The sequence below is a fragment of the Thamnophis elegans genome, chromosome 1 (genome assembly GCF_009769535.1).
Source record: "Thamnophis elegans isolate rThaEle1 chromosome 1, rThaEle1.pri, whole genome shotgun sequence".
In the NCBI taxonomy this organism is placed as follows: Eukaryota; Metazoa; Chordata; class Lepidosauria; order Squamata; family Colubridae; genus Thamnophis; species Thamnophis elegans.
This window is the reverse complement of record NC_045541.1, coordinates 118,304,939-118,329,527: the sequence shown is the minus strand read 5'-3', so window position 1 is coordinate 118,329,527 and position 24,589 is coordinate 118,304,939. Positions and strand designations below refer to the sequence as shown.

Sequence of the window (24,589 nt, the reverse complement as noted above, 5' to 3'; positions counted from 1 at the left end):
TGTCCCTGGATCATGTGATCGCCTTTTGCAACCTTCTGACAAGCAAAGTCAATGGGGAAGCCAGATTCACTTAACAACCGTGTTATTACCTTAACAACTGCAGTTATTCACTTAACAATTGTGGCAAGAAAGAGCATAAACTGGGGCAAAATTCAGCAACTGCTTTGTTGATCAATGGAAATTTTGGGTTCGATTGAGGTTATAGGTCAAAGACTACCTCTACTTAACACCAGGGTTCTATTACCAAAACATGAGCAAAAACTTTTAATTGTAATCAGTTGATCCACTTTCACTCTTAGGAATGGGATTTAGAACCAACAATATATATCAGGACTGCTTGCGATAGATCTGCCAATCTTTCGAACATTAAAAAAAATGAGCCCAAAATTTCCATTGATCAGCAAAGTAGTGTAGTTGTTTTGCCCCATTTTACGATCATTCTTGTCACAATTGTTAAGTAAATAATTGCAGTTGTTAAGTTAATAACAAATAACCCATATAACCTGGGGATTCTCATGGATTTTATCCAGTTGAGTATTGCTGGCCATAGCATTTTTCTCTAATGTATTCTGGTCAAGATAAGCTATGGCAGTAAACGCAGTCCTGTGGAATAGGAGTAGAAAGGCAATCACTCTAAAGAGCTCTAAATATGTCCAAGGTGGAGCTACACAGGGCGCAATAAACCTCAGGGTCATTGCAAAGCAGTTTCTCAGGACCAGTCACTGTGAATTAAGCCCAAATTACCAAATTCCCTATTAACAAAGTAATCAGTAATTATTACTTATTATCACACATAATAAATGCTTCTTTAAAAAAAGCTGGCAATATACCTGCTCATTAAGTACATAACAACTTTTTTTTCACCCACATATTGCCAGAAAGGAGGCCAAACTAAGACCAAAATCTCTTAATTTTGTTTGTTTACATTTGAGCAGAGGCCACAACACTTCAGATGGGAAATGGGGACAGGAACATATTCCCAGCACACATATGTACAATTCTTGTTGGAAATTATGGGAGTCGTACTCAAGGAATAGGGGGGAAGGCTACTGTAGAATTACTTTTATTTATTAATTTACTATTTTTTTTCTGCCTATCTTGCTATGTGGCTGCTCTAGGCAGCTTACAATAATATAATAAAGATCACATTTACAATGTACCTACAGATTCTCCTTAGTTTTCCTACCATCACCTAGTGACACCTATCTGGCTTTGTGTCTGTAAATTATTTAACAGATTATTTTCTAGATGGAAGATATAAAATCAAAATAAATGAACACTTAAAAATAAAACATTGTATTTGCAGACATATTTCACAAAAACACATTTTGCCATCAACAAAAGGAAAAAAAACTATCATGCTATAAACCATAGAACAAAATTGTCTTTTTAAATATTATTTTAAAGTCTACAAGTCTATGTGGAGATTTGAAAGTGTAGTTAAGATATTTAAGAGGAATTACATTTCAGGGAGATGGTATCTGAGATATTTCATACTGCATATTTGCAAAAAAAAGTATTAATGAGTTGCTTAAAAATATTGAGTGTTTCCAATAATTAGAGGCATAATTTTTATTTTGAGTGTAGGAACAAGGTAACTATGGTCCACAGAAGACAGAGAAGCTATGTTGTTTCCCTTCTAGCAATTCTGCTTGAGATAGCTGGGAAGGGAGGGAGAGGTAGATCTGCAATCCACATGCATATGCATGTAGCTCTGAATCTGATAACATGAGCAGCTCTCAGCATCAAATAGATTGCCCAACTTCTGTCTAAAGCATGAGCTCCCAGTATAAGGAACCTTTGAGTCGTTAGTTCCTCGCAGGGTCCCTGCTCCGGAGCTTGTCGGGTGTGAGTCTCTGCTGTTAAAGTTGGACCTCAAGGGTCAAGTGGGTCTGCTGTTAACGTACCTGCCTCCCAACAGCGTTGCAGCAGCCCTCCCCTTGCTCCTCGAGTCGGTAGCCGAGCTGGCAATTGAGTTCCCTAGGTTGATGGTCCTGGGGGACTTTAATTTGCCGTCGCTCGGTGAAAACTCTGATGGGGCGCAGGAGTTCATGGCTTCCATGACAGCCATGGGCTTGACCCAAGTAATCCGGGGCCCAACCCATTCAGCGGGTCACATGCTCGACCTCGTATTCCTCTCGGAGTAGTGGATTTGTGATCTTGGTCTGAGGGGTAATGTCATCATACCCCTGTCGTGGTCAGACCACTGCCTGCTGAGGCTCGACTTCCGGAGGCCAAACCCCCACTGTAGGGAGGAGGAACCGACCAGGTGGTTCCGCCCCAGGCGACTTATGGAGCCGTTAAGGTTCCAGACGGAACTTGGGGTCATTCCTGATACTTTCGCCCACAGTCCGGTAGAGACTCTGGTTGCTGCTTGGCACTCGGCAGCATCGGAGGCCCTCGACCGGATTGCGCCACTACGGCTCCTCCGAGGCGGCGGATCCCGGAGACCTCCTTGGTTCACCGAGGAACTCCGGGAGATGAAGCGCCGGAGGAGATGCCTAGAGCACCGATGGAGGTCCGATAAGTCCGAAGCGAACCGAGCAATGGTAACCACCTGCACCAAGGAATACACCAGGGCACTTAGGGCAGCGAAAAGATCTCATATAGCCACCTTGGTTGCGTCCGCTGAGTCTCGCCCAGCCGCCCTGTTTAGGATAACCCGCTCCCTATTAAATAAGAGGGAAGCGGGGGAACCCTTGCAGGGCAGAGCTGAGGATTATGCCCAATTCTTGGCGGACAAAATTGCTCGGTTTCGGTCGGACTTGGACTCCATCTCTGCAGTTCCAGCCGAGGCACAAGAGGATCAAGTACGCCATCTCTGGGTTGAGTTTCAGGATGTTGCCCCTGGGGATGTGGACAAGGCCATGAGGGCTGTAAGTGCCTCCACCTGTGTACTGGATCCGTGTCCCTCATGGCTGGTTACTAACAGCAGTGAGGTGACACGAGGCTGGATCCAGGCGGTTGTTATCGCCTCTCTTCGGGAGGGGAACTTCCCCGCCACATTAAAAGCGGCGGTGGTGAGACCCCTCCTAAAGAAGCCATCCCTGGATCCAGCTGTTCTTAATAACTATCGCCCAGTCTCCAACCTTCCCTTTCTTGGGAAGGTTGTTGAGAAGGTGGTGGCCTTCCAGCTCCAGCGGTCCTTGGAGGAAGCAAGCTATCTCGACCCCTTCCAGTCAGGCTTCAGACCCGGTTACAGCACAGAAACCGCTTTGGTCGCATTGACCGATGATCTTTGGAGAGCCAGAGATGGAGGACATCCCTCCATCCTGGTTCTCCTTGACCTCTCAGCGGCTTTCGATACCATCGACCATGGTATCCTTCTGCGACGACTGCGGGAGGTGGGAGTGGGAGGCACCGTGTTGCGGTGGTTCTCCTCCTACCTCTCGGACAGGTCACAGTCGGTGTTAGTGGGGAGGCAGAGATCGACCCCTAGGCCCCTAAGATATGGGGTGCCTCAGGGTTCGGTCTTATCCCCCCTACTATTTAACATCTACATGAAACCGCTGGGAGAGATCATCCGCAGGCACGGGATAAGATACCACCAATATGCGGACGATACCCAGTTGTATCTGTCCGCCCCGTGCCAACTCAATGAAGCGGCAGACGTGATGAGCCGGGGTCTTGAGGCCGTTATGGACTGGATGAGGGCTAACAAGCTTGTACTCAACCCAGAAAAGACCGAGTGGCTGTTGTGTTTCCCTCCCAAAGATTCGACCAACATTCCATCACTCAGGCTGGGGGGTCAAATTTTATACCCCTCAGAGAGGGTTCGCAACTTGGGAGTCCTCCTGGATCCACAGCTATCTTTTGACCACCACCTGATGGCTGTGACCAGGGGGGCATTTGCCCAGGTTCGCCTGGTGCGCCAGTTGCGACCCTTCCTGAATCGGGAGGCTCTCACAACAGTCACTCGGGCCCTTGTGACCTCTAGGCTGGAATACTGCAACGTGCTCTACATGGGGCTGCCCTTGAAGAGCATCCGGCGACTGCAGCTAGTCCAGAACACGGCCACGCGAGTGATTGTGGGTGCACCTCGGTTCACCCACATAACACCTATCCTCCGCGAGCTGCGCTGGCTACCTGTCGATCTCCGGGTGCGCTTCAAGGTGCTTCTAGTCACCCATAAAGCCCTACATGGTAGTGGATCTGCGTACTTGAGAGACCGCCTTCTGCCAATTACCTCCCTGCGACCAATTAGATCTCATAGATTGGGCCTCCTCCGAATTCCATCTGCCAGCCAGTGCCGGCTGGCAACCACAAGGAGGAGGGCCTTTTCAGTGGTTGCTCCGACCCTTTGGAACGAGCTCCCCGTGGAGATTCGTACTCTCACCACCGTCCAGGCCTTCCGCATAGCCCTTAAGACCTGGCTAGCCCGACAGGCCTGGGGACAAAGATAGCCGCCCCTCCCGAATGTTGAATGAATGTTGCCCATTATTTTTACTTATATGTTTCTGTGTTATTGTTTGTATCCCCCCTCCTGATTTTATGTGAGCCGCCCTGAGTCCCCTCAGGGAAAAGGGCGGCCTATAAATGTTAATAAAATTCTAAATTCTAAATTCTACTTGTTTATCCTAATTCCCTTACCAGAAAAACACTACCACATTTATCTATTTCAAAGGCTCCCATTTCTTCAGCTGCTAATATTATTTCTTCTATAACCCCAACAAAGTAAACACTGTGGATATTTCATTCCACATTCCCAATTAGCAGTAATTGTATGAATTCTAGCCTAGTGGGTGTATGTGAATTCCAAATATAAACAAATGTATATTTTTTTCAGTTAGAATAAATCTGAAAAGAAAAACTTGGGGCTTAAAGAATGTCTTCCAAATCAGAAATATAAGAAATATGTTGGCAGCACTCAAATACATGTAAAATAAAATTATACTTTAAAACAGAATAGAAGCAGTTTGTATTGGTGTTACCTGGGATATATGTGGGTGAATACTGCCATCAGCAAACACTGTGCTACTCTGTGGTTGACCTTCCAGCCAGGTGATTTTTAAAGGATTGTATGTTAGGCCAACTTCATTCTTCACTGCCATCTCCTAACAGATAAAAACAAACAGCATCATGTGATCATCTGTATTTCATTGAACTCTACTTTGGTAATTAACTTGAGCAAACAGAAGAATGGCTGCAGGCAAATAATGAATGGCTGTGTGAAAAGGAACTGAGAAGTTCAGTCCAGGCTTGCTTTGAGTTCCCTCCTGAATTGCCAAATTAATTCGTATCACTTGATATAGGATATCAACTGACAGTAGGACAATAATCCAGTTGGATGTATCATTTTACAATATATTGTAATTCTTTCAATAGACCACAATATCTATCAATAAATATCAATAGATACCTATATCAAACAAGAGGGCATTTTACAAACAGATAAAAAAGAATAATAATAGTAACGACATTCACCCACAGAGGTACTTGAGAGTGGTTTCTCAACTATTGTAAACATTTTGTATTTTACATGCAGTAACTTCACTAAAGACCAGTTCTATACACATAGTCCTCATTTAGCAACTGCCTCAGACAGTGACCATTTGCAGTTACAACACTGAGAAAACTTTGCAACCAATTCCTGCTTTTACAACCTTTGCAGCTTTCTCTCTCTCCATCAAGTATTCACCCTTACAGTCAGTTAATAGGTGTTGTCCTGTGCCTGGCCCATTTTTCCTTCTCCTCTTTAGCATAACAGAGTGCCTAAACAAGCTATCTTCTCCAGAGCTGCTTTTCTCTGTGTAGCAAATAGCTAAACTGCTCTACAGACAAATTAATAAGCTCAGCTCTGTGACCTTAATTAGTTGATTAGAACCCTCCAGCTAGCTAGCACTGCTGTCTGACATGGAGGGGACCCCTAATCAGTTTTACAAAATGCTTTTGATTGCCTCCTAAGCAACTCACTGCTTGTAGCCACTAGCACACTAGGCAAACAACAGTGCTAGTACATTCCTTTGAATGTATATTAAGTGCCCTGACTGCTATAATATCTTCCTCTCCAATGAATGTAAATTCAAACATTAATTCTCTTCTTGCTAATTATCCTAGCACCAGAATTAACATACCAAAAGATGAGGGAGTGAGGAGAAAAGGGCTATGAGATTTCTTTTAACCAACTTCCTTGTGAGTTGAGTTCTGAAAACCTTCTTCAAAGTTATATTCTTCTGATAGATGTGATGTCACATGATCACCATTTAGGACCTCATTGTGGTGGGTTGTAGGCGGTACGCCCCAGTACGGGCATATTGGTGCCTGCTGGGAGCACTGGGTACCGTTCTGATATGGTGCTCCAGAGGGCCCACCTGTCTGCCCACCGACCTTACCTGTATTTGAGCTCTTTGGAGCTTCCGCGCACGGAGCATACGGCATCTGCGTGACAGTCTGCCGAGCAGCTGGAGCATTGTGGAGCATCTCAGGAAGTAAGGATGCATGTGTGCGCTGCACGCGTGTGCTGCGCATGTTCATGTGGTGGACGCCGAGCCCTGTTGCACCACACTGGTTGCATTGGGATCCAGAACCCACCATTGGATCTCATGCTGGCTTTCTCACTGACCTTGCTCATGAAGGTCACAAATGGTGATAACTATGGGATGCTGCAGTCATCGTGATTGGAGACTAGTCACCAAGCATCCAAATTGCAATCACATGACCATGGAGTCACTGCAACACTTGCAACTTTGAGGACTAGCGGTAAGTCTCATTCAGTGCATTGTAACTTTGGATGTTTGCTGAATGAGTGGTTGTTAAACAAGAACTATCTGTATTTTATAATGCTACCTTCTTTAATAATTGTCTGCAGAACCTCTTGCATTATTATATTATTATTATAGCTCCTGTGGTACACCATCATATTTCCAAGTTAAAAAACAAACTAAAGTAACTTACAGCAGCTTTTACTGTTGCAAATTCCACAACTGCACTTCCAGTCTTCTTGTTAGAGATCAGCAAATTAAGAACTTCACCATACTATCAGAATCAAGAAGAAACATAATGTAAGATACAGGCTGAGGTTTCAGAGATTTTACAGGGAACACTGATTCACAAAAGAAATAGTATAGTCCAGAAATGATGCAGACTCTAAGAACAAAAGCACCAGTCAAATTATTCTAGTGGAAGAATAGGCAATAAGTGGCCTTTTAAAACTGAATGGACTGCAACTCCTACTGATTATTCTAGCTAGGGCAGAGGGACAGCTGTATATTATCAGGAAGAACTATAAGTTGTCTGAGCAGTTGCTCCTTAAGTATTAATAGTAACACAGCAAACTATTATGTAAATTAAATATTTACCTTAATGTTTGATAATTCTGCTTCACTAACAGTCCATATCATATTGGGTAATTTATATGTGCTCTCTCCCCACCACCTCTCTCACACACACAAACCAATGTGTCTTTGACTAAATTATTTTTCATTTCCTCTTCATTATTGGACTGTTTTAGGTTTTTCTATGCATCCTCTTCTTATATTTAGTCACATTAAGCCTTCAATTTAAAAGCTTAAGCCAGTTCAAGGAAGATGATATTTTAGTTTCTCTTTGTTGTAAGAGGATAGCTTTTTGAGTTGTATTATATAATTAAACTTATTTTTAAAAAATTCAGCATGAGTCACCCACTCTACATATTGTATGGGACAGTTATAAAGCCTGTATGTGAGATTATGCTATTATTGCTTTTAAGAGAAGCATCTTTGTTTTAAGAGAAAAGAAGAAAGAAAATCTTCTGCATCAATAGCTAGAATATTTGGTTAAAGAGGAATTGCTAGATTAAGCAAAGGATTCTATGAAGCAGGCCTATCGTGAATTTGTATTAACCAAAGTGACATTAGATATTAATACATATTAAGCAATGCCTATCCTTGTTAACGTGTCTGGAAAAGATTTATAATGATCATGGCATCTTCTCATTGGTTTATGCAAAATTATATAAAATGTCTTCATTATTTTTACATAATTGCCATAATTATACAGAATGTGGCATTCTGGTGACCCTTCTACAATATACATATGCTAATGAATTTAGTCTGTCTGCTTTTGTTTATTCCTACTACTGTATATAGTTAAACAATCCCCAGATTTCTCTAAGACCAGATCCTGGACTTCAGCTTTTCTTCAGAAGAAAATAAACCAGGATTTTTAGTTCAAATGATAGGTTAAACCGTGACCCGACAATTGCGTGATAGACATAGGCATGGCGACAAAATAGCACCGAGTAAAACGCGATGTCAAAATCGCGCCCACAAATTTGCGACATCAAAATTGCACAGACAAAAGCGCGATGACAAGCACAATAAAATCGGAAAATTTTTAGGGTTAGGGTTATAACGTACGTATACGCGTCCCACTATGTTAAAGGCCCAGCACACTCACTGGGCTGTCTATAGTTTGTTGATGATGTGATTTTGCCGTCACGCATTTGTTGTCGCGATTTTGTCGAATATCAATTCACGATTTTGACGCTAATTTGTCAGTCGCGGTTTTGTCAGCACACATGTCTATCGCGCATTTGTCGGTGAACCAGGTTAAACTGGATGCACCCACATATAGCTCATTCAAGCCACAGCAGAATGTACCACAAGCCTTGTTTATTGCTCCATATGAATATGAATAATATTAAGCAAGGCCAGTTACGGTAAGGAGACATTAGAACAGGACCTTTTGTAGAATTTGCAGTAGAATTTCTTTTGAGTAACCTCCATTAGTTTCATCTTCTTTCTTGCACTTCCATCGAAGCTGATGGAGAAAAGCCACAAATTAGTTTCACATAGTGCAGGGTCCAAGACCTACTATATCAACACCCACAATTTACTTTCATTTCTATCTATATATTCCAAAAAATCTTCTGTTTGTCTGTTTCAACCTTCAATTGGGAAAAATGGTGCATCATAAGAGCAACCATTTTTGGACCAATGTATCTCAAACAGATTAACTTAAAGAATATATCCAAAATTTGGGCTCCATTACGCTTATGGGAATGAAATTTGGCAAAGTTGTGGTCACTTCAGCACTGCTACACTGCTGTAGTCAGCTGTGCTACTGCACTGCCACAATCAGCCAAAGTAAGGTGATTGTCATTTCCAAAACTCTCTGCCAGCTTTTTGCAAGCCAGCAAAAAATTGCAACTCTTCTAAGGTGATGATGGTACCGTACAGCATTGTTGTTAAAAAATAAAATATTTTGTTTTAAATATTGTCAGTTTCATTATGCCATGTGGAAAGAGGGGGAACAACATGGTCAACAGATGACATCAAATGTCACTGAGAAACTGTAAGGTGGAAGAGCATACAAAAATGGATGAGATCAGGGCCATATGTTTCCAGGATCAAACAGTCATCACAAATAACATGAGAGAAGGAGGGAGAGTCAGAGGGAGAGAGGCATGCATGTCTTCAGAATAACAAAAGGCACAGAAGGAGAAGAAGGGAAGAGACAAAGGAGTAAACTTCAGGAACAGAGACAAAAAAACAAAGAGCAAAGAAGATGAAGAAATCAAGGATGAGAGTTCTGGACATCTCCAGAAGACAACAAAAGCCACAGAATGAGAAAACAATGACTCAATGGGTTACAGGTTGTCTAATGTCACTATAAATACAATAGATTAGAATTTGTACAGATACTGAATGAACTTTGAGGCATATGGAAGCATTCACATTTTAGAATAACGAAAACTTATTACATACACCAAGTAGCATCTGGAAATCTGTCAATATTCCAAGTGACAGAGACTTAACTTCTAATTACCTTTATCCTAGAGCCTAGAGCCTAGATTAAAGTGCAAGGAACACATTAAGGTGAAGTAAGTGACAATTCCCATAAGGACCGAGGATGCCAAGGGCAGTCCAACTGTGTGGGAGGCTGCAGGCGATCCATGTGGCTTCTACTGATGGAATGATAAATTAGTTGTTCATCTTTCTTCATAGCTCAAATTTTTGGGGATGTCTTACTTTGAGCTTGGGTGTTCCTGTGCCATTCCCTCCATACCCATCTTGTTTACCTCAAAGAAATAAAATAAAATGAAATTATGGTTGCAATAGTTTTGAATCTAAAAATAATATCTTTTGGCTAAACAAAATCCAGTGTTCTAGTTCAGTTTACAATTTGATCTCCCAATCTAAACTATTTTATTAAAGACCAAATGCATACTATTTTGATGTACAAGTCAACAGATGTTTTAATTTTCGCAAGATGCAATCCTGTGCATTTAGCTTTGAAAACATTCTAGTGAATTCAAGGAAAATTACTTCTGAATCAGAGGTAGATTGCTCGCACCAAGCTAAACCAGTAGTGGCAGCGGTGGGAGGCTCCACCCACCTGCCTGGATGCTTCTGCGCATGCACAGAAGAGTTGCACATGCACAAACAAGTGAACCGTAGTAAAAAAAATAGAAGCACACCACTGTTCTGAATGGACACAAAGGTTCTTTGATGGATTTCCCAATTTAACTCTTTTTTTTTAAAGCTTCATATCAAAATTAATGCAAAACATTCAAGCTCTAAAAAGCAAGCAAAAGATTGCTTGGCCTTACTTCGTATTCGCTCTTTCTCAAGCCGGATTTGTTCCTGCATGAGTTTTTGTTGTTCCTCCAGTTGCCGAGATCCCTCTTCACGTAACCGTTGGATCTGGGGTGAGTAGCAGAAAAGAAAAATCATGGCAATATTGCTTTAAGAACTGTCTCTAATAAAAAAAAATCTACTTACAATTTTTTGGGGAACTGTCATAAGAAATTGACCTATCATTTATTTAGCTCCACATTCTATTTACTGATCACAATTAAACAAGCTAAAGAGTTTTTTTTAACGTGTGAAGTATGAACATAGAAAATTGTCTATATCATCAGATTATTTTATCATCTTGCTAAACAATCTCTACATTTACTGGCGAATTCCTAGGTTTGCAAACAAAAATTATATTGGAAGATGTAAAAACTGACATCTGCAACTTTATTCCTGAAAAGCAAGTGCTTTCCTCTGAATTAAATAATAGATTTCTCTGCTTGTTTGCTTGTGCATTGAAGCCTGAAAAGCAAATGTATTTTAACTAGGATCCCAGCATCATTTATTTATTTTGTAGAATTCAATAATTCAATAATTACATTGGTGCTCCTAAACATGAATATATCAACCAATGTATTTCATATAAAATAATATCTGTTTACGACAATAACTTTACCTCTTGCTCTAACGTCCTAGTTATCTCAATCTCTTCTTCCTTGCTAACCTGGGAGTAAGCTTCTTTTTCACGAGCTTCAAGATCTACAGCAAAGTAGAACAATTAATTGCAGAGGGATTTAATTTCAATGGTTTTTATATATACAATTAAGAGAAAAATTCAATACAGATAAGAAAGTACCACATATAGACCACAAAACAATTTAAAAATAAAGTATATACAAATGATTAACATGTAATTGCTAAAATGCATAAACTTTTGTTAAGATTTGAAACTGAAAAGTACAAATTAAGAAGTGTATGATGAAATGGGCAAGAACTTGAGTTACAATGGATCAATGAAAGAGAATGTAGACAAAAAGGTTTGAAATTCAGTGTCCTATAATTTGAAATGATATTCTATGTGTCACCAGACAAATTGTGTAGTATAGATAAAGGTAATTCTAATTACGGTTGGAAATGTGAAAAGCATGAAAGAACATTTTATCATGCATGGGTGACCTGTGAAAATTGAGAAGGTACTGGAAACAGGTGCATATGACACAAATTTTAAAATTTAATATTCAGGTAAATCAAGTAAAAACTTTACTATTATTTCTTGATAAACAATTAGAAAAGATTCATGAACAACTAGTTTTCTATATTGTAATTGCAGCAAGGTTATTATAGTACAAAGATGAGAAAATATAGAAGTATAAACACTGGAGGAATAGGCTGTGAAGGTGATGAAATGGCAAAATTGACCTGTTTGTTTAGGGACAAAACAATATATACGTTTATAAAAGATTGGAAACCTTTTTACTGAAAATGGACAAAAATGGTAGTGGTGATTTCTGCATTAAGAAGTATTGAACATAAGACACATATAATTCTAAAGGGGAGAAATGATTAAAAATTGTTTTGTATCTGTGGTAAAGATTGGAAGTCATAATTTTAACTTTATTTTCTCTTTCTTTATCTAATGTAAAGTGTATCTAACACTTTTACATTTTCTATTTTCTCTTTATATGGATATATTTATCTTTATGTCAAAAGTTCCATAAGAATATTTTAAAATGTATAGAAAATTAAGACTTACCTTTTTTAAAAATGGAACAAGATAAAAACTATTTGATTGTAAGCATACTTCACTGTACCTATAGTCTTAATGGTATATAAATATGCAATTTGTAAATGAACTGTACATCTGATATTATTGTAAAGATCCTATAATCTTGGAATTTATTTTCTCAATATAAACAGTCTAATATAACATACCAAGTTTGACTTTCTTTCTTCTTTCATCAAGTTTCTGGGTCCTTTCTGCTGCTTGTTTCTTGGCTTTCCTTACTCTATCATAGGCTACCTACAAAAAAAGTAACAGGACAAAACATACTGAAAGAGGTAAGAATTATAATCACCTATTTAAAATATAAAATTGATCCATTTGAATTGCTGATAGTTCTATATATTTCAGTATCTTTCATTACCAAAGACCAAAAGGAAGTGATCCAGAATATATTAGTGAAGGAAGAAGTGTAGATGTATTCTCTACAGTGTTATTTTATACAGCCTTTAAGTACATATTTGATTCACTAATAAATTTAGTTTTAGACATCTATGGCACAGAACGGAATGTTACACATATGAAAACATTAAATAAATATAGAAAGCTTGGAGGGAGGAGATGTAAAGAAAATGTTGTCTACCTGTTTTATATTTTTCTGAGCCTTTCTTTAACTAATATTCTTTCCTGAAAAGTGTGCAGGAAAATGGATGTTCCTGTATAATAGCTATAGGTAGGTAGATTTTCAGCTGCTGAAAAACGTGCCTATAAAGGTATCTGCTTGCTCAAGCATTAATTTGCAATGACAAAATCAAACATTTTTTTGCATTAATAACACAGAATCAAATTCCTTACCCTTGCTGCTGCATCTGTTAGAACTGTTAATGCTTGAGACAATTGATGGAAGAGTTCAGCTATAGAACATTAAAAAAAGAGTAGGTACTTTTAGTATCATTTTAGGTACATATCATTTATTCATTTTACTTGGATAAAAGATTTAACACAATAGGACCAAGCATCATATCACATCTGTGGTAAAGATCATTGCCAAGGTAGGCCTCAGAGGTAATCTATTAGGAGGACCTACTCTAAGGACCAAACTGGATCTCCCTCGTAAATAAGGGAAGCTATGGAGCTACACCAACTAAACTACTGATAATCAATTGTTCAACAATGCAGATTAATGTTATTTATTATTTATTTATTTATCAAAATTTCCATGGCTGCCCAATTTACTCTGACTCTGGGCAGCTTACAAAGATAATTGCTGCTGCTCAAAATGTTTCATGGCAGCAATACTGAGACTGGCTCTGCTCTTCTCTTAGCCATCAGTGGAAGTTTCTCCCCTGTTAGAGTGAATTTGTAGCAAAAGTGTCAACACCTTGGGTTGCCTACTGTCCACATGTGGGGAACGTAAACACCTAAATAATGGTGTTGAGTAAGAGAGAGATCAGTATCAGACTTGTAATGCTATGAGAGAACCATTTTATATCAAGTGACTATCTTGCAACCTGTCTCATAGAAACTACCATTTTGCCTTACTCTTACTGATTTCAGAAGAATTGTTACATGCCATTATATGTTGGGGGGGGGGGGACGACCTATTTTCTCCTGATGGATCACATGGGAAAACAGTTGTAAGGCAAGCCAGACAGATTTTTATCACAAGTCTCCATACCTGCTTTGGGATTATCTGGATGTTTATCTGGATGACAGGTCAGGGCCTTCTGTCTGTAGGCTTTCTTAATCTGTAACAGAAAGAAGATAGAATGAACAGTGTGAACATCTTACTGTATCAACTTTCAAAGTAAGGGTAAATAACAACTGACTGAAAAGTGATATAAATAATCTCAAAAATTGGCAAACATGTATTGTGTTGCCCAAACATATCTGCATAATTAAACAAAATACCAACATTTTACAAATATCTGATTTCATTGCAATGGAAAATCTACTTTTTAAATGGATTAGTATTTAGATCTATTACATATTTAGGATAAACTGAAACATTTAATATTTACTCTTACTCCCTTACAATGGGATGAATCAAGGTGGACAAATATGTCAATCTCCATAAAAGTTACTTAACACTTTTTTTAATGTTCAAACATTAAACCTGAGATTGAAGGCAAAACTGTAGTACTAATCTGTACTACAGTAAATATGTCCTTGGCACACGGACTCAAGTATCTGATAAATATTTGTGAAGATGTGACTTATTTATCTTATATAAATATTTCTTGCAGAGAAATCCAAGGGGCATAAGTGAGCATAATGTAACCATCCAAACTAATTGTTCAGGAAAATACATAAAATATTTAAGAAGGCAACTTCTTACCTAGTACTATATCTGATACTGACAAATAACTCAAAAAAGTAATGCCATTTGATCCAAAACTACTAAATGCAACAATTAAGTTTCATTTCATATTTGTCTGGAACAGCTTTTGTGAATAATGAAGGTTGGGTATACTTGTATGAATAATTTTCAATCTAGCCTGCTTTCAACATATCTTTTTAGAATTATTGTATTTGCCTGAAAAGAAATTTAGGAAGTGTTTTGCAATATATATTTGGCAAATAATGGATCAGCACTACAAATCTAATTGTTGTAAATAAATTAAAAAATGTATTTACATATCTGTGGGCAAATCAGGAACAGTTCAAAATCACATTTATTTCATTAATTTTTATAAGGGAGATACTCTCAAATTTCCTAATCCACAAAGGCCATGAATGCACCTTATAAGAATTATAAAAGAAATATACAGAAGAATTTAGATTTCCTATGTCTGTCCAAAATTGTGTTTCAGTTTAGGCTGATGGATCCAATTACCGGTATATTTTTAATCTCAATTCCAGCATTGTGCTTCTCTGAGATTAAAAACTACGATTTTTAAAATACAAATATCAATTAAAATTTCACTTCTATTTATTTTATTAACTGTAATGTTCTCTAATATTACAGCTAACAGGAAAGGAAATTAAATTATTCAGAAATGGTATATTAATACCAATATGCTATCCAAATGTTTATGATAATGTAGCACCATCTAGTGGACTATATAAATACCGTAGGTCATAAATGGGTTATGAAATTACTTCAGCACTATTGTAACTGTAAATGGTCAACTCGATGGTCAGTAAACAAAGACTACTTGTATGATCATGATATAACAATTCATAGCAAGCATTTAATATTGGAGTGCACATTAATCTCTTTTGTACAAGTCATATACATCCTCTCTTTCAAACTTTATCAATCACACTATTGTTCTTCTCATACATGTTCAGAGGTAAAAAATATTGGAGAAAGATTGAGGAGAAAGTCAGCTACAAACCAAAATCTTTTGCATAATCTCCTTCACTTTAGTAATTTACAACAGGATAGAGGGAGAAGCCTATATCTGAGAACACTGCAGATTTCCAGCTCTGTACTACCATAGGAAGAGTGAAGACAGCATACCCCATGTCCATAGAAGCTCTTGCAAGTGCAAAAACCTCCAAGTGCAAGGGGGGGGGGTGTTTGACAAAACTGAGTAGTGGAACAAAATGTGATTGTAGACAGAAGTGTTCCAATTTAGTGAAATCTAAAAAAGAGGCAGCTGAGCTCTGAGATGTATCTGATGAGGACTCAATGAACTGATGAGATAAATAATAGACCTATATTTTATGGAAGATAAAACAAAATGGTATCTTACATGTTTTTGCCCTAACTGTAAAATATTCAGGGCTGCTAGAAGCAGGAGAAATCGATTTAAAAAACTAACATGGAAAAAAGGATTAAAAAGTTTATCCATTCATCTATCTCCCCACCACTTGTTTTGATGCTTAAAGGGTGAAATTAGTAAAACAATTCTTGGACCTTAATATTTCAATGTTCAGTAAAGCTTATTTTTAATTATATATCCATGGAATATAGTCAGTGAAAAGGGAGATAAGAAAAACAGGCTTTTCCTAATGAATGACTTGATGAAAATTGATTTCTCCTATCCTAAAGCAATTTAAACCCAAACAAGCATATATTTATTTTTGCAGATCTACTTCATTTCATGAAACCATCAACACTGTACGACTTCTAGTGGTAATGATTGTTATATATTCCAATTTACATTAATTTGCCAGTTTTTAAAGTACATTTGTAAGTACATCAAGAAACATATTGCAGGAAACAATTTCTAAAGGACACAAGATTATGACTCCTAGTCTTTTTTAAAGGGATCATCAGTCATTGTGGAAACAGAATGATGGACCACAGAGACTTTTGATCTGATCCCATACAACTCTCTTAAAATGGAGTTTCTCCTACACCTTTAGGGAATCCCACAGGAAGCCTATGAGGTGACTGTACTCTATTTAGTGATTGTTATTATTCCGCTATCTTAGTTTTTATTTATTTTTCTAAAAATGTGTTCAATTTGTTTTAATCACTCTTCTATGTTCTGATTGTCAGTGAGGCAGGCCAGAGCCATATTCAATGAGATGGGGAGGGTATATACATTTGCTAAAGAAATGTTTTCCACTGAAATTTGGATCAACCATAGCTTCGCAGGAATGCTGATCTCAAGTGCAGGGCATCATAGGAACAGGAGCCATCACCTTGCAATTTTGACAAGGTAAATATTGGATTTAGCCCTGTCCCCACGCTCCCACCAATCACTAACACCTTCTCCACAAAGCTTGTCCTTTTTTATTAATTTTTTAATTAATTTTTAAACAAGCAAACAACAGACAGAACAAAAAATAAAAAAAATTTAAACCATCTTCCATTTACAAAATTATAGAAAGTGTATCAATTGGTTACAAAATTTCTATACATCCCTTCCATAGTCATCACTTACAATTCATATCAATCACATATTTTAAATCAAATATATTTATATATATTACTAATTATTGTACCTCAACCTTCATTTGACTATGATTGTTTTTACATCCTTTTACATAAAATATTATAATTTAAGGTAACAACTATATAATGGCATTCCATTAGATCCTCCTAAAATCATCCAATAACATTACATCTTTATAACATGTTCTAATAAAATTGGATTATATTTAATAATAAAACTTTTAAACCTCCTCTCATAGTCTCCATTTATAGTTTATATAAATTTCATATTATCAAACAGACACACATACATTGTTTAATGGGCATTATTATCTATTATTAATCATTTATTTGACTATAATTATTATCGCTTCATTTTATACATAATACTCTAAATTTAACTAAGTTTAACTAATTTTCATTACATCAGCCTGTATCTTTCTAGTAATAGTGCAGTCTTATGTCTCTTGTCATTTGTAGCATTAATATTCTGATTACTTTCTTAATAAGTCTTGTATGGACTTCTCTTTGCAACTTGTTGTTCATTTCGTATCTTATGAAAACTCGAAACCCTCCATCTGCTCCTTCCATCAGCTTGTCTTTGGTTATCACTGGTGCTTCTGTCAAGATTTCTCTCCTTACCTCCATCAATTTTTCTCTCTTTTCTTCTTCTATGCTTTGAAATCTGGGGTAGAGTTCCAGTCCTTCTATTTCCCCTTTCCATATTCCACTCTTGCCATTTCCAACCACACTCAATTTGCTGTCAGTATCCACAATTTTCTTTTCTCTTTGATCATTTTTTTCTTCAATTTTTAGAATGCTGTCCTCCACTTTCTTCATTTGATAAACATCCTCAATTTTTTCATCATTTTTTTCTGTTTTGTGTTCCATATTCTCCAATCCTTCTCAATCTTTCTCTGTTACTACTAATAATTTTTGAATTTTAAACATAATCATTTGCAATGTAAAATGTCTTTTTCCTGTTGCCGCCATTCTTCCAATTTGTAAACACTGTCACTATAGCATTCAAGGCTTTTTGTTATATTTCAAGCAAGTTCATTATAATCTTTCAAGTCAAGACTTTGTACTTCCCTCCAATTCCAGCTGCTGATAACTCCAAAGAACACCTGTGGTAAACAACCTGTGTTCTTCCTGTTACCACTCTCAGTAAACAAGCTGAAAAGCCTTGAGGTGTCAACTGATCAAAAAGAAAAAGAAAAAACAATGTTTCAAGCCTCCAGCCTCTAAGTGGCAGTGTTACTTCTTTTCCCTCTGTTGTACAGCCCTCTTTGTATCCTCTTATATCTTCTTTATGTTCCAAACTTTAAAAAAGATTCTTAAATGGAGAGAAAAAATAATCCAATGAAGCATTGTAAAAAAAAGAAAAGAAAAATTTTAATCCGAACAGCTCCGGAACGACGAGATCCTCCCTGGCGTGGCTTTTTGCATCGGACTTTCTAAACAGCTGGGAAGCGGCGGCGACGGCTCTGTGCGAGAGGCGGAGGCTTTGGCCCTGCCGTTTGGAGGAGTGCCGAACCCCCTCACTGACTGACCAACATCGTGGGGCTGGCTTATGCCCCGAAGAGGAGGTGGGAGGCCCAGGAGAGATGTCTCCACTGGACTGGGACTGGGACCGGGAGGCAGAGGAATTGATTTCCTGTCTCCGTTACAGCTTCGCTCCTATCCCCCCCTGCATTTTAAAAGGGCGTTTTGCCACGATTTCATCGCTGTTTCTGCAGGACCTTAAAAGGTCTGACCATCTATCGGCTTGGCTTAGGAGTAAAACTGGAAGAACTAATTTACGGACTCCCTGTGGCAGCCATTACCATCAGCTGCCACCACTACAATTATCACTGCCTCAGGAGTGCTGTGTTAGCTGGGAAACTGAACTCCCTCTAGTGGCCATCACGGGTACTAATCTGAAACCTTTACCATCATCCAGCACTATTACATCAGAGAGGCAGTGTGCCAAGAACTTAGACTCCCTCCAGTGGACATTGTTAGTATTTCTTTTTGGACATATACTTTTCTGGACCATTTACAGCGTTCTATCGGACTCCCATTAGACCTTATTAACGAGAAGGCCAATCCTAAGATCCTGCCTTCACCAATTCGCACAACCGTTTAACCGCGCAATTTTTATCTGGTATGATGAGTGCATGGGATTGTATGTGCTTGAGTGAATGATCCCACTTTTATTTCATTATCATTGTATTTTATGTGTTTTAACTTTCTGTGGGGACTGCTTGGGTGAATGAATGAGTATGTCTGATTCGGAGGACCTGCCGGGAGAAGCGGGGGCCATGGGGGTGGTTGAGGGAACTAGAGACACGGGAGAGGGTCGGGGTATTACGGTCGTAACAGGGAGGGGCAGATACGGCGGGGACTTCAGGGCAGGCCATTACCGGGGGAAGGAGGGTTCGCTACATTACAGAGAGCCTCCTTCCGGCCCTGTTGAGTCCCACTCCAGACCAATGGCGCAAGTAATCAGGACCCTGGACTCAGGCTGCTGTCGCTAAATGCCAGGTCTGTGGTACATAAAGCTCCTCTCGTCCGGGACTTAATTTTTAGACGAGAGGGCAGACCTGGCATGTATTACTGAAACCTGGCTGGGCCCAGAGGGAGGAGTCCCCCTTGTAGAACTGTGGCCCAGAAGGAGTTCAGAGGTGCTGCACCAGCCGAGAGCCCAGGGAAGAGGGGTGGGGGTGTGGCCGCTGTCATCCGGGAGTCGTTAGTTCCTCGAAGGGTCCCTGCTCCGTAGCTTGTCGGGTGTGAGTCTCTGCTGATAAAGTTGACCTCAAGGGTCCAGTGGGTTTGCTGTTAACGTACCTGCCTCCCAACAGCGTTGCAGCAGCCCTCTCCCTCGCTCCTCGAGTCGGTAGCCGAGCTGGCAATTGAGTTCCCTAGGTGATGGTCCTGGGGGACTTCAATTTGCCTTCGCTCGGATGAAAACTCTGATGGGGCGCAGGAGTTTCATGGCTTCCATGACAGCCATGGGCTTGACCCAAGTATTCGGGCGGCCAACCCATTCGGCGGGTCACATGCTCGACCTCGTATCCTCTCGGAGCAGTGAGTTGTGATCTTGGTCTGAGGGGAACGACATCATACCCCTGTCGTGGTCAGACCATTGCCTACTGAGGCTCGACTTCCAGAGACCAAACCCCACTGTAGGGAGGAGGAACGACCAGGTGGTTCCGCCCCAGGCGACTCATGGAACCATTAAGGTTCCAGACGGAACTTGGGGTCATTCCTGATTCTTTCGCCCACAATCCGGTAGAGACTTTGGCTGCTGCCTGGCATTCGGCAGCATCAGAGGCCCTCGACGGATTGCGCCACTACGGCCCCTCCGAGGCGGCGGATCCGGAGACCCCTTGGTTCACCGAGGAACTCCGGGAGATGAAGCCGGAGGAGATGCCTAGAGCCGATGGAGGTCCAATAAGTCCGAATCGAACCGAGCAATGGTAACCACCTGCACCAAGGAATACACCAGAGCGCTTAGGGCAGCGAAAAGATCCCACATAGCCACCTTGGTTGCGTCCGCTGAGTCCCGCCCCCCCTGTTTAAGATAACCCGCTCCCTATTAAATAAAAGGGAGGCGGGGGAACCCTTGCAGGGCAGAGCTGAGGATTATGCCCAATTCTTAGCGGACAAAATTGCTCGGTTTCGGTCGGACTTGGACTCCACCCTGCAGTTCCAGCGAGGCACAAGAGGATCAGATGGAACATCTCGGGTTGAGTTTCAGGATGTTACCCCGGGGATGTGGACAAGGCCATGAGGGCTGTGAGTGCCTCCACCTGCGTACTGGACCCGTGTCCCTCATGGCTGGTTACCAGCAGCAGTGAGGTGACACGAGGCTGGATCCAGGCGGTCGTGACCGCCTCTCTTCGGGAGGGGAACTTCCCCGCCGCACTGAAAGCGGCGGTGGTGAGACCCCTCCTAAAGAAGCCATCTTTGGATCCAGCTGTCCTTAATAACTATCGTCCAGTCTCCAACCTTCCCTTCCTTGGGAAGGTTGTTGAGAAGGTGGTGGCCTTTCAGCTCCAGCGGTCCTTGGAGGAAGCAAACTATCTCGACCCTTCCAGTCAGGCTTCAGACCCGGTTACAGCACAGAAACCGCTTTGGTCGCATTGACTGATGATCTCGGAGAGCCAGAGATGGAGGATTTCCCTCCATCCTGGTTCTCCTTGACCTCTCAGCGGCTTTCGATACCATCGACCATGGTATCCTTCTGCGACGACTGAGAGGTGGGAGTGGGAGGCACCGTGCTGCGGTGGTTCTCTTCCTACCTCTCAGACAGGTCGCAGTCGGTGTTAGTGGGGGGGCAGAGATCGTCCCCTAGGCCCCTAACATATGGGGTGCCTCAGGGTTCGGTCTTATCCCCCTACTATTCAACATCTACATGAAACCGCTGGGAGAGATCATCCGCAGGCACGGGATCAGATACCATCAATATGCGGACGATACTCAACTGTATCTGTCCGCCCCGTGCCAACTCAATGAAGCGGCAGACGTGATGAACCGGGGCCTGGAGGCGGTTATGGACTGGATGAGGGCTAACAAGCTTGTGCTCAACCCAGAAAAGACCGAGTGGCTGTTGTGTTTCCCTCCCAAGGATTCCACCAATATTCCATCTCTCAGGCTGGGGGGTCAAATTCTATACCCCTCAGAGAGGGTTCGCAACTTGGGAGTCCTCCTAGATCCACAGCTATCGTTCGACCACCATTTGACGGCTGTGGCTAGGGGGGCATTCGCCCAGGTTCGCCTGGTGCGCCAGTTGCGACCCTACCTGAATCGGGAGGCACTCACAACAGTCACTGGGCCCTCGTGACCTCTAGGCTGGAATACTGCAATGTGCTCTACATGGCTCCGGCTGCACGTGAAGAGCATCGGCGTCTTCAGCTGGTACAGAACGCAGCCGAGGAGCGATTGTGGGTGCACCGCGGTTCACCCACATTACACTATCCTCCGCGAGCTGCGCTGGCTACTGTCGATTTCTGGTGCGTTCAAGGTGCTGTTAATCACCCATAAAGCCCTACATGGTAGTGGATCTGGATACTGAGAGACCGCCTTCTGCCAATCACCTCCCTGCGACCAATAAGATCACACAGATTGGGCCTCCTCCGTATTCCATCGGCCAGCCAGTGTCGGTGGCAACTACAAGGAGGAGGGCCTTCTCAGTAGTCGCCCGACCCTTTGGAACGAACTCCCCGTGGAGATTCGTACCCTCACCACCGTCCGGCCTTAGCATAGCCTTGAAGAACTGGCTAGCCCGTCAGGCCTGGGGATGAAGATAGTTGCCCCTCCGAATGATGAATGCATGTTGGTACTGTTTTTATATGTGTCTTTGTTATTGCTGCATTTCCCCTTCCTGATTTTATGTGAGCCGCCCTGAGTCCCCTCAGGGAAAAGGGCGGGCCTACAAATGTCACTAAAATCTCAAAAAAAATCTCAAATCTCAAATCTATAGTTATAGAAAAGGATAAAAAATAGAAGAAAACTAATCCATCATGTTAAAAAAATGGAAACATTGCAAGAAATCCATCCATAAAAATAAAAAAGAGGATAACACACTAAGTTTAATGTGGTTTAATTTCGCCACTTGCTCTCTTTCTGTCTTTAATTTTAATTTAGATTTATTTTTTGGGGTAGTCTCTTTCTAATAATAAAAAATTCCTCACCAATTCGACACACTTTCTCTTTCCACTTCCTTTTCGTTCCGGAGCTGTCCCAACTTCAGCAGCTTCAATGGCTGCGTTTCTGTCATTGGAAATAAGAGCTTCTCCTAGATCATTCAGGGACTTTGCGGCATCCCTGAGATCAGCTGGACGTACTCTTCTCTATCACGTCTCTGTGAGACGGTTTAGTCCAAAAAGACCGTCTAGCGGAAGAAACTATCGACTGCGATCTTGGAGCTCCAGATTGCACATCCTGACGTCGTGACTTCAGGCTTCTCCCCCACAAAGCTTGTTCTTGAGGTCTTGTTCCTCAAGGCCTTTTAAGGCTCAACCAAATATTGGCACAGGAAGACAGGAAAACCCAAAGGTGTTTTTTCAAGAGGCAACTGGACTTTCTGTGTTTTTTCTTTGAAGACGTCTCATTTCTCATCCAAGAAGCTTCTTCGGGTCTGACTGGATGATGGGGGAAACAGAGGAATTTATATTTCCCACCATCCAGTCAGAGCGGAAGAAGCTTCTTGGATGAGAAGCGAAAGTCTTCAAAGAAAAATTAAAAAATTCCAGAAAGTCCAGTTGCCTCTTGAAAAAGCACCTTTGGGACAACCATGACCTGGATGACTGAAGAATCTCCACAGACATTTAGCGAAGACAGGAAAACCATCAGCCTAGGACAAACCAAGAATCCCTATCCTGGACTCAATGGACAGACCTTGATACCAGTCCTGGCACTTTTTAAACAAATATGCAGAATAGCCCCATTTACTCCTGTAGTAAAGCTTACTCAGGGCTGCTTTACACCCCGTGGACCCATTTCCCACGTGCATTGCACCCGCGACATCTACCACAACTGGGAACGATGGGACTTGGAATCCAATGCATCTGGAGGCCCCCAGCCTCAGACACCATGCCCCGGAGCTCACTTATCGGCAGGGACCTCTATCTATAAGACGCCGGGTTTTACGCATGGCTGGGAAACGAAACTCGGACCGCCTCCAACGTCTATCAAACGGGTTCGGAACTATGGTTTCCCTTCCCCCAGCTCGGGCCTCCCTAACCTCTTATCCGTCGCTTTCTCGACCACTCCCAGAAGCGCGTAGAGGTCCAACTCCAGCAGTTCTTTATCGACCGCCATTTCCCCTCAAGCTCGCTTCTTCAGACAGTCCCCACCGGGATGATTCTCGCTCGAGCTTTTTTTTTTTTTTCTTCCCTTCCTCCACTCCTTCGTCCGTCCCCCCCACTCGCCCCGACCCCCGACCCCGACAGCGATTTGGCTTCTGGGAAACGTGGGCTTTTCCCTTTAGGAACGCCTCTTCTCCGGGCGGAAGATGGAAGTCGAGTGAACTACAATTCCCAGCATGCCTTGGTCGGCCCTTGTCATCGTGATGCCATTAGAAACTTTCCGGAGCCGCGATTGGACAACTTGCCGAAACCCCCGGCAAGCGTTGCGTCAGGTATAGTGGGCGTGGAAGAGTCTCTAGGAAATGTAATCACAGAACAGTAACTGTATTGTATTGCATGTCACCCACTTAGACCCCCCAGGGTCGTAGAAGGGCTGAAGTATACACCTGGTCGTCGCTTGCGGTAAAAGGAGCAGTAGCCAGACTTTGAAAAAGGCAGAAAAGGCCTGCTGGATTAGACTAGACTAGAGTATCAGGTCATTCCTTTCATAAGTTTCCTTAATCTTTTTTTTTTTTTTTTTTGGTAAACATTTTGGGGTAATCCTTCCCCAATCCAAGGCTCTCCTGATGTGTTGTACTACAATTCCGATAATTCCTAATGTGATTGTAGTTTTCCATACCTACTGGACACCAGTGGGGATTTGATCTGCATCTTTAAGGAGTGACAGGCTTGAAAAGTTGTTTAT

General features: G+C 41.3%; 1 protein-coding gene across 1 annotated transcript in view; it reads right to left on the bottom strand.

Moving 5' to 3' along the window:
• Nucleotides 1-23,943, bottom strand: part of DNAJC17 (DnaJ heat shock protein family (Hsp40) member C17) — a 36,957-nt gene extending 13,014 nt beyond the window's left edge. Inside the window, exons 1-11 of the mRNA XM_032213540.1 lie at nucleotides 23,781-23,943; nucleotides 14,925-14,961; nucleotides 13,898-13,967; nucleotides 13,075-13,133; nucleotides 12,432-12,519; nucleotides 11,176-11,258; nucleotides 10,532-10,625; nucleotides 9,951-10,000; nucleotides 8,662-8,739; nucleotides 6,895-6,975; nucleotides 4,932-5,054 (exon numbers count right to left, since the gene is read on the bottom strand). Of these exons, the coding sequence (XP_032069431.1) occupies nucleotides 4,932-5,054; nucleotides 6,895-6,975; nucleotides 8,662-8,739; nucleotides 9,951-10,000; nucleotides 10,532-10,625; nucleotides 11,176-11,258; nucleotides 12,432-12,519; nucleotides 13,075-13,133; nucleotides 13,898-13,967; nucleotides 14,925-14,961; nucleotides 23,781-23,857 (840 nt within the window). The 5' untranslated portion in view covers nucleotides 23,858-23,943. The remainder of the gene's footprint in view (nucleotides 1-4,931; nucleotides 5,055-6,894; nucleotides 6,976-8,661; nucleotides 8,740-9,950; nucleotides 10,001-10,531; nucleotides 10,626-11,175; nucleotides 11,259-12,431; nucleotides 12,520-13,074; nucleotides 13,134-13,897; nucleotides 13,968-14,924; nucleotides 14,962-23,780) is intronic.
• Between the last annotated feature and the right edge of the window lie 646 nt (nucleotides 23,944-24,589).